At 38.2% G+C, this 10,183-nt stretch overlaps 1 protein-coding gene across 1 annotated transcript; it reads left to right on the top strand.

Annotated features, from left to right (window-relative positions):
- Positions 1-8,619: 8,619 nt before the first annotated feature.
- LOC134389461 (keratin-associated protein 9-1-like) lies at positions 8,620-9,066 on the top strand. The gene has a single exon (XM_063113026.1). The coding sequence runs from the start codon at positions 8,620-8,622 to the stop codon at positions 9,064-9,066; it is 447 nt and encodes a 148-aa protein (XP_062969096.1).
- Positions 9,067-10,183: the final 1,117 nt, after the last annotated feature.

Raw genomic sequence — 10,183 nt, 5'->3', positions numbered from 1 at the left:
CATAAAGATTTTATGTTCAGTAAACGATATTTTAATAAATTTAAAAAAACAAGTAACAAAATATTGGTATCAATGGGGAAAATATTTTACACATCAGATTATTTTTAAAAAGCACATGAAACCAAATTAAATATTAGCAATAAACCCAACCAACTGAAAATATCATATTGAGATAAACATATGTCAAATAAACATGAAGAAATGTGAACATTATTACTCTTCAGGGAAATGCAAGTCTATACCACAATCAGGTATCTTACATGCTCTTGTATTATAAGTCTTTGGAAAAATAGAATTGCTATTGTTTTTTGGGTTTTTTTCTGGTACTATGCCTGAACCTCGCCATATTGAAGGGGTCAGCCCTCACGTCTAATGCAGAAAAAGTTCAAAGGGACAGATAGTTACCTGTAGAGTAGAATGTGCATGAAAAAAGCAACAGAATCCAGCTAAAGAGTGAAGAAAACACCCCAAAATGTGGAAATTTGTGATAGCAGCAGAGAAAGACAGGGGAAACTACCAACCAGGACTAGAATAGAGATTGGTGAAAGCTGAAATGCTGGGACAAGAGAAGTGGTGGGGTGGGAATTCATGACTGGTGTTCCCACCACGTACGCCTGCAAATCAGGCTGCACACTAACCATGCAGCCCTCGTGGACAGTGAGCCCAGGGTGTCTAGTGGCTAAGAGTCCTCACACCCTCCTTCCCTGGAAGCTCAGAGCACCACCCCTGAAGGGAACCACAACAGCCAATGGAGAGTAAGAGGAGAGTACCAGCCACTGGGATGCACACCCTTCTTCCTCTCAGTAACTCTGAGCCCACCTGCCTCAGCAACTCCAAGCCCCCAAACCCAGTGGACAGTGAGCAGGGAATGTGCCTCTCCGTTGTGCCAGTTGCCTGCGTTCATGCCCTCCTTCCCTGAGAATTCAGAGGTCTGCCTGACACAGAGAGACTGCCAGCACCAGCAGAGACTGTGCATGGGCTGCACAAGCCACCTAGGTCCATACCCACCTTCCTTGGAAGCACAGAATCCTGCCTGACACATTGGTCCTGCCCACAGCAGCAGAGAAAGTGCAAAGGGGAAGGTGGGACTTACTACTGCACTCACCTAGAACCAAGCATAGGACACCCAGCCTGGCTATCAATATAGAATATGTCTACAGGTAAAAGTCTTTCCCCTCAAAAACCACTCCCAAAGTTAGAAGAAGCAACTAAACCACCAGATACCCAAATACTGACACAGAGATACGAGAAGCCCGATAAAGCAGGGAAACTTGACTCCTCCAAAAGGAGATTACACTTCTCCAATACCAGACCCCAAACAATAGGAAACCGGTCAGTTAATTGCCTGGGGAAGAATCCCAAATGGCAATATTAGGGAAATTCAACATGATGTAAGAAAAATATTAAGGAAACTCAACAGTATGCAACAAAAAATTCATAGAAATCACAATGAAGTAAAAAAAAAAATCAATCCTGGATATGTATGACAAATTCATCAAACAGACAGAAAGACTAAAAAAGAAGGATGTGGAAATCCTAGACTGAAGAATTCATTCAATGAAACAAAAAATACAACCGAGAGTATAAGCAGCAGGCTGGAACAAGCAGAAGAAAGAATCCCTGAACTAGAAGATGAGCTTTTTGTTTTTGTAGTTGTTTGTTTTTCATTCATTTTTATTGAAACATAATTGATTATACATATTTGTGGGGTACAGAGCTGACTATCAGAATTTGTATACAACACGTGATGATCAAATCAGGGTAGTTAGTGTTTTTGTCATTAAAAAATGCACTCATTCTTTTTTCTTTTTTTTTTATAGAAAAGATGATTGTACATATCTATGGAGTACAGAGTTGAATATCAATATCTGTGTGCAATATATGATGCTCAAATCAGGAAAACTAGTATATTCAACATTATACAATGTAACAATATTTTGTGGCCCTTTACCAATTCTTCCCATACTCCCCCAGCCCTCGCTCCCTCTTTACAGCCTCTGGTGACCTCAGTTCATATTCATTCCAGGGGCTGAGATTATATCTCAATGTGGTTTTGATTTTCATTTCCGTGACGACTAGTGATGTTTAGTATTTTTCCATATACCTGTAGGCCATTTGTAAGTCTTCCTTTAGAAATGTCTTTGCATCTCCATTCCCTATTTTTTCATTGGATTATTAGTTTTTTTTATGGTTAAGTTGTTTGAGTTCTTTGTCCATTCCAGATATTAATCCCTTGTTGGATGCATACTTTCCAAATATTAACTCCCATTCTGTGGGTTGTCTTTTCACTCTGTTTATGGTCTCCTTTGCTGTGCAGAAGCTTTTTAGTTTGTTATAATCCCATTTGGTTATTTCATGTTGTTGTTGCCTGTATTTTGGGAGCTTTATTTACAAAGTCCTTGTCCAGTCCTACATCCTGAAGTGTTTCCCCTATGGCTCCCTCTACGAGTTTTATTGTTTCAGGACTTACATTAAGGATATAATCCATTTTGAGTTGATTTTGGTATTTTTTCATTCTTCAACACACGGATATCTATTCTTCCCAGCACCATTCATTGAAGAGGCTGTCCTTTAACCCATTGATGCTCTTGGTAACTTTGTCAAGGATCAGGGGGCTGTAAATTTGTGGATTGATTTCTGGGTTCTCTATTCTATTCCATTGATCTGTGTGTTTGTTTTTATGAGAATACAATGCTGTTTTGTTTACTATAACTTTGTACTATCATTTGAATTCAGGTGGTATAATTCCTATGGTATTTTTCTTTTATCTTTTTCTTTTTCTTTTTCTTTTTTTTTTTTTTTTTTTTTTTTTTTTTTTTTTTTTTTTTTTGCTCAAGATTCCATTGTCTATTGGGGGTCTTATGTTGTTCTATATGAATGTTAGGATTGTTTTTTTTCTATTTCTGTAAAGAATGTCATTGGTAATCAGATGGGGATGGCATTGAATCTATAGATCACTTTAGGTAGAATGGATATTTTCACGAAGAGCAGAAGACATTAAAAACAACCACGTAGAAGGTAATGAAATGTCAGGAATAAAACAATAACTTTAAATAACAACTTGAATGTAAATGGACTGAATTGTCCACCAAAGAGACATATGCTGGCTGAATCAATTTAAAAACTAGACCCAACTCTATGCTTCCAACTAAAAGTTCACCTCACCTGTAAAGACTCACACAGACTAAGAGTGAAGGGATGGAAAAACATATACCACACAAATGGAAACCAAAAACTATCAGGAATTGCCATTCCTACATTGGATAAAACGGACTTTAACCAAGAACTATAAAAAAGGCAAAGAAGTTAATGATATATTGACAAAGGGATCTCTCCAGCTATAACACTTTACAATCATAAATATGAACACACCCTACACTGGAACAACCAGATATATAAAGTAAACACTTTCAGACCTAAACAGAGAAATAGAACCAATTACAAAAATATTTAGGGACCTCAGTACCCATCTCCAACACTGGACAGATCATCTACACAACAAATCAACAGAGAAACAGAGGACTTAAAGTACACTTTAGACCAAGTGGATTTTGCCGACATCTACAGGACATTTCATCAAATGACTACAGAATATCCATTCTTCTCATCAGCACATGGAACATTCTACAAGATAGATCACAGGTTAGGTCACAAATCAAGTCTCAACAATTATTTTAAAAACTGTAATCATTTCAAATAGCTTCTCAGACCACAATGGATGAAAATTAGAAACCAAAAACAAGTGAAATTTTGGAAACTGTGCTAATATGAGGTAATGAAGAAACATGCTTCTGAACGACATATGGGTCCAAGAAGAAATTAAACAGGAAATCAAAGCTTTCTTGAAACTAATGAAAATAAAGTCACATTATACCAAAACCTATGGGATACTGCAAAAGCAGTACTAAGTGAGAAGTTTATTGCAATAAATGCTAACATCAAAAGAATAGAAAGGCTTCAAATAAACAACCTAATTATACTCCTCAAAGAACACTAAAAATAGAACAATCAAATCCCAGAATTGGTAGGGGAAAAGAAATGAGTAAGATCAGATAATAACTAAATAAGATAGAGACCAAAAAACAAATACAAAAGATCAATGAAACATAAAGCTGGTTTTTTGAGAAGATAAACATAACAGATAAACCATTAGTCAGACTAAGTAAAACAAGAGAGAAGATCCAAATAACAAATATCAGAAATGCAAAAGGAGACATTGCAACCAATGCCACAAAAATACAGGGAATAATTGGAAACTGATATTAACAACTTCTGCCAAAATATTTGAAAACTTGGAGGAAGTGGATAAATTTCTGGATGCGTACAAACGGCCAAGACAGCATCAAAAAGAAAAAGAAAACCAGCAAAGATCAATAATGAGCAAAATGATTGAGGAAGTAAACAGCAGTCTTCCAATAAAGAAAAGCCTAGGCCCAGATGGCTTTACTCTTCAAGTCTACCAAAATACCTTTGTTTCTTCTAATTTTATTCTGTCAATATACAATGTGGTTGATTACGGTGGCCTGTTACCGAAACCCCCCTCCCTCCTCCAACTCCTCCCTCTCACCCAACAATGTCCTTTCTGTTTGCTTGTCATATCAACTTCAAGTAATTGTAGTTGTAATATCTTCTTCCCCCCTCCCCCGAAAGAATTATATTAAGTGAAATGAGTTAGGCACAGAAAGAGAAATACTACATGTTCTCACTTATTGGTTGGAGCTAAAAATTAATTAATTAATTAATTAACCATAATACCTTTAAAAAGGTATTAATACCAATGATTTTGAAACGTCCAAAAATTAAAATACAGACCATTCTCCCAAACTCATTCCTTGAGACCAGCATCAACCTGACACCAAAATCAAACAAAGTTAAAACAAAACAAAACAAAACAAAACAAAAACCTACAGGCCAATATACTTGATGAACATAGACGCAAAAATCCTCCACAAAATCTCAGCAGACAGAGTACAACAGCACATCAAAAAGACCATACATCATGGTGGAGTGGGATTGATCCCAGAGTTGCAAGATTGCTTCCACATATGCAAATCAATAAATGTGATGTGCCACATCAACAAAATCAAGGACAAAAATCATATGATTATCTCAATAGTTGCAAAAAAAGGCATTTGATGACACTCAGCATTGATTCATGATAATGACTCTCAGAAAATTAGGAACAGAAGGAAGATATCTCAACACAGTAAAAGACATGCATGACAAACCCACCACCAATATCATGCAGAATAAGGATAATCTGAAAGTTTTCCCCTTAAGAACAGCAATAAGGTTAGGATGCCCACTCTCACCACTCTTATTTAACATAGTACTGGAAGTACTGGCCAGAGCAATTAGGCAAGAGAAAGAAATAAAGAATAAAAGGCAAGAGAAAGAAATAAAAAATAATTTTCCAAATTGGAAAATATAAAGTCAAATTATCGCTGTTTGCAGATGACATGGTCCTGAACATAGAAAAACCTATAAACTCTATGAAAAGAGCTGCAATTCAGTAAAATTGCAGTATACAAAATCAGGACACAAAAGTCTGTAGTTTTTTCACACAACAGCAATGAAATAGCAGGAAAAGAAATCAAGGAAGCAAGCCTATTTACAGTAGCTACCAATACAGCAGAATACCTAGGAATACACTTAACTGAGCAGGTAGAAGATCTCTACAATGAGAGCTACATAATATAGATGAGAGATGTGAAAAAGGACACAAAAAAATGGACATTCTATGCTCATTTATTGGTAGAATTAATGTTGTAAAAATGACCATACTACCCCAAACAATATACACATTCAATGCAATCTCTATTAAAATACCAATGACAATCTTCACAGAAATAGAAAAAAACAATCCTAACATTCATAGAGTAAAACAAAAGACTCCAAATGGCCAAAGCAATCCTCAACAACAAAATAAAAAAACAAAACAAGAGGCATTACACTACCTGACTTCAAATTATACTATAAAGCTATAGTAACCAAAACAGCATGGAACTGGCAGAAAAAGAGATACACGGAACAATGGAACAGAAGAAAGAACCCAGAAACCAACAAAGACACCAAGAACGTACATTGGTGAAAGGACAGCCTCTTCAGCGGTGGTGCTGGGATAACTGGATGTCCATGGGTAGCTAGAGCCATACCTCTCACCTTATATCAAAAGCAACTTAAAATGGATGAAAGATTAAAATATAAGACGTGAAACTATAAAACTCCTAGAAGAAAACACAGAAGAAGCACTTCAGGGTGTCGGACTGATCAAAGACTTTAAGAATAACACCTCAAAAGCACAGGCAACAAATAAAAAATAAACAAATGGGATTATAGCAAACTAAAAATCTTCTGCACAGCAAAGGAAACCATCAACAGAGTGTAAAGACAACCTACAGAATGGGAGAAAAAATTTGCAAACTAAGCATCCAACAAGTGATTAATATCCAGAATATACATGGAACTCAAAAAAAATTGCAGTAAAAAAAATTAATCTGATTTAAAAACGGGAAAAGGATCTTAATCAGTATTTCTCAAAAGAAGACCTAGGTTTATGAGAAAATGCTCAACACCACTAATCATCAGGAGTATCCAAATCACAACCACATTGAGATATCATCTCACCCCAAGTAGAATGGCTATTATCAAAATGACACAGAATAACAAATTCTGGCGAGGATGCTAAGAAAGGGGAACACTTGTACCCTGTTGATGGGACTCTAAATTAGTACAACCAACATGGAAAACTGTATGGAGGTTTCTCAGACAACTACAAATAGAACCGCCATATGATCCTGCATTCCCACTGCTGGGTATATATCCAAAGGAAGGGAAATCACCATGTCAAAGGGATACCAGCACTCCTGTTCATTGCAGATCTATTTACAAGAGCCAAGATATAGAAACAACTTAAATGTCCATCAACAAACAACTGGATAAGGAAACTTTGGCAGATAAACACAATGGAATACTACTCAGCCATAAAAAAATAATTGAATTCTGTCATTTGCAGCAGCATGGATGAGCTCGAAGAAAATTATGTTAAGAGAAATAAACCAGACACAGAAAGAGAAAACCAAATGTTCAAGGAGCATAGGAAAAGTGGCACAAACGTATCAGTCAACTTAAAACCATTTTTGCATATTACTCAATACATACACAAACAGAATGTCTTAAGTTCAAGAGTGAAAATATCTGGTATTGAGAACACCTAAGCCAATGGCAAAAATAAGATATATGAGTTCTTGAAACTTTTTCTAAGAAACTACTTGCAACTCTCCTCTAATGGGGTCCACAAGTAAAATTTATAACAGAGTGATTTCACTCCACTGAAAATATTCCACACAAATGCATGCACCTAGAGACCAAGATGTAGACAAAAATATTCCCAGGTACATTTTTTCCCAAAGCATCGAATGAGGGCAAAATATTTATCTAAATAGAATGCAATAATAAATTGATGTCCTTTCTTACAATGATACAGAAAAGATAAAAGAAATGAATAAACGACTACTATATGTGAAAAAGTCACTATATCTCACCAACGTAATTTTCCCCAAAGAAGCCAAACATAAAAATATACATGCCATACAATTTGTAAAAGGTTCAAAACTTGACACAACTATGATGTTATAATGCCTAGTGACCTTAAAGAGGCAGCAAAAAAAAAAAAAAAAGCTATTAAGGAAAAGCTGAAGATCAGTGACTTGACTACACACTGAGCTCTGTCTCCCAATGTGAATGATGAATGCACTCTTCCCTTTGCCATAATCAGTCAAGCTGCACATTCATGAGGTATGCAGTTCTTTCAATGTCCATTCGACCTCAATTTCATATCAAATGAAGGTACCCATGTTGTCATCATGTGGCATATAATTCGCTCCTTTTATGAACACAAATAATGTGCTGCTTGAGTGTCCTATCAGAGGTGACTAAACCTGCTGGTCAACAGAGTTAGGACATGAGGCATTGATGCTTCCTGAATCCCAGTGTCCTGCCTCTGCCTCTACCTCCTGCTTTGGTGATGATTTGTATATGCATAAAATGATGCCCACCACCCTCAACTCATGCACCCTTGGTCAAACTGCTGCAACCTGTGTCATGATGGCTGTGAGTGGACATGCCTATTGTAGCCTTCAGTAATCTGCCTTTTCTAAGCAAGAACACTTGGATTCAGGTATAGATTCCACACGTCACTATGAGCATATCAGCATCATGCACTTCCCCAGGGACACTTCCCACTTTACTTACAACCAAAGGAAGAAGCTGGAAAAGGTGACTGCTCTGACACACCCTGGGCCACAGGAACTATCACCTGGCCAGAGGATGATCACAGCAAACACCATGATGCTGATGATTGCCACAAATATTCACAATGAATTATGCACAATAAATTCTTAGGTGCATAATTTTCAAAAGAATTTTCAAACTGAGAAACCAACTTTTTCCTTGAGCCACTTCCCTAGAGACTGTGGAAAACAAATTACAACAAGGAAAAGTCCTGCTCATTGGTCCCTACATGGGAGGTCCAGTATATAAAAGCCCCAGAATTAAAGGAATTCTCAGAACCTGGGAAACTCACTTCTGAACAGAAGCCCACCTTCTACACCTGACACCATGACCCAATCCTGCTGCTCCCCTTGCTGCCAGCCTACCTGCTGCAGGACCACTTGCTGCCAGACCACCTGCTGCCAGCCCTCTTGTGGGGGATCTAGCTGCTGCCAGCCCAACTGCTGTGGGTCCGGCTGCTGTGGCCAGAGCTGTGGTGGGTCCGGCTGCTGCCAGCCTTGCTGCCGCCCAACTTGCTGTCAGACCACCTGCTGCAGGACCACTTGCTGCCGCCCCAGCTGTGGCTGCAGTCCTTGCTGTGTGTCCAGCTGCTGCCGCCCTTCCTGTGGTGGATCTAGCTGCTGCCAGCCAAGCTGCTGTGGATCTTGCTGCTGCCAGCCTTGCTGCCGCCCGACTTGCTGTCAGACCACCTGCTGCAGGACCACCTGCTACCGTCCAAGCTGTGGCTGTAATCCTTGCTGTGGATCCAGCTGCTGCCAACCATGCAGCTGCTGATTCACCTGCCGCACACTCACCACCCACCACAGACCCATTGCCCCAACCATATTGCCAAACTTCCAAGAATCTTGCTCTCTAAGCTTTGCTGACAGTCAACATGCTGACACTGACCGTTGCTGTCCCCTTGTTTCTACAATGCTTGTGAATCTACTGAAGTGATGCAGCCTGCATCCCTTTGATATCATTCTTCTCCATTTCCTCTTCTCAGCGCACCACATGCTGGTCAGCTCCACCTCACTGACATGGATTCATACTCTCAATTTCCGGAATATGTCCATCAGCGTTTGCATCTATGAAACATAAAAAACATTTTTTTTTCGGTGATGTTATATTCAACTCTCTGTACTGATCAATACTGAGCATGATTTTAGGTCCGTGCATTATATTTCGGAACTTCTGCTATGACACTTCATTGTTTCGTGATCACTTTAATTGTCTCCCTCACTGATGTTTTCTAATAAAATTTGTATTATCCTGCACCCTATGCTATGTTTTCTGTTTAGTTTGTTTGTTGGTTGTTTGGTTCGTTGGTTCTCGATCGCTTGCTTGCTTGCTTGCTTGCTTGGGTATTTAGTTCACAGCAGTTCTTTATGAAGGCTTATTTGGAGTGGCATTTTTTATTTATCTCTTACGAATCTCACAATGGTACTACATGTCGAGCAGAGCAAAAATTATCATTCACACTTTAGAGATGAGAAAATGATTTTCCACGCAGCTAGTAATAGGCAGAAGCAGTCCAGATCCCAAGTTTTTGATACCAGGGCAACGGTGCTTCTCTTTTTATTTCTTTCTTTTTCTTTTTCTTTTTTTCTAAAAGTAGATATAATAATGTTGGCTGGTCAAAGAAAAGATGGACATTTTGAATTGCTTCTCTAACATTGGAAATAATTATGCCTCTCATCTACAAATACTTTTCTATCTACCAACCTCAAATGCTCTTTTCTATCTATGACCATCAGATACTGCCTTTCAGCATTCTAGTCCATGAAGGAAGCCTTACACCTTCTTTGGATTTTGACCAGCTGCTGATGAAACTGTCACCAACAAATAACGAAAGCATCATTAGTATTGCTGGCCCTGCCCTAGCTTACGGGAACCTATCCTTTGATAGTCT

The sequence above is a fragment of the Cynocephalus volans genome, chromosome 10 (genome assembly GCF_027409185.1).
Source record: "Cynocephalus volans isolate mCynVol1 chromosome 10, mCynVol1.pri, whole genome shotgun sequence".
NCBI classification, from domain to species: domain Eukaryota; kingdom Metazoa; phylum Chordata; class Mammalia; order Dermoptera; family Cynocephalidae; genus Cynocephalus; species Cynocephalus volans.
Note: the sequence above shows the minus strand (reverse complement) of the source record. Positions and strands in the feature narration are given on the sequence as shown.

Coding starts and splice junctions, on each gene's coding strand:
- LOC134389461 (XM_063113026.1), top strand. CDS start 8,620: ATGACCCAATCCTGCTGCTCCCCTTGCTGCCAGCCTACCTGCTGCAGG.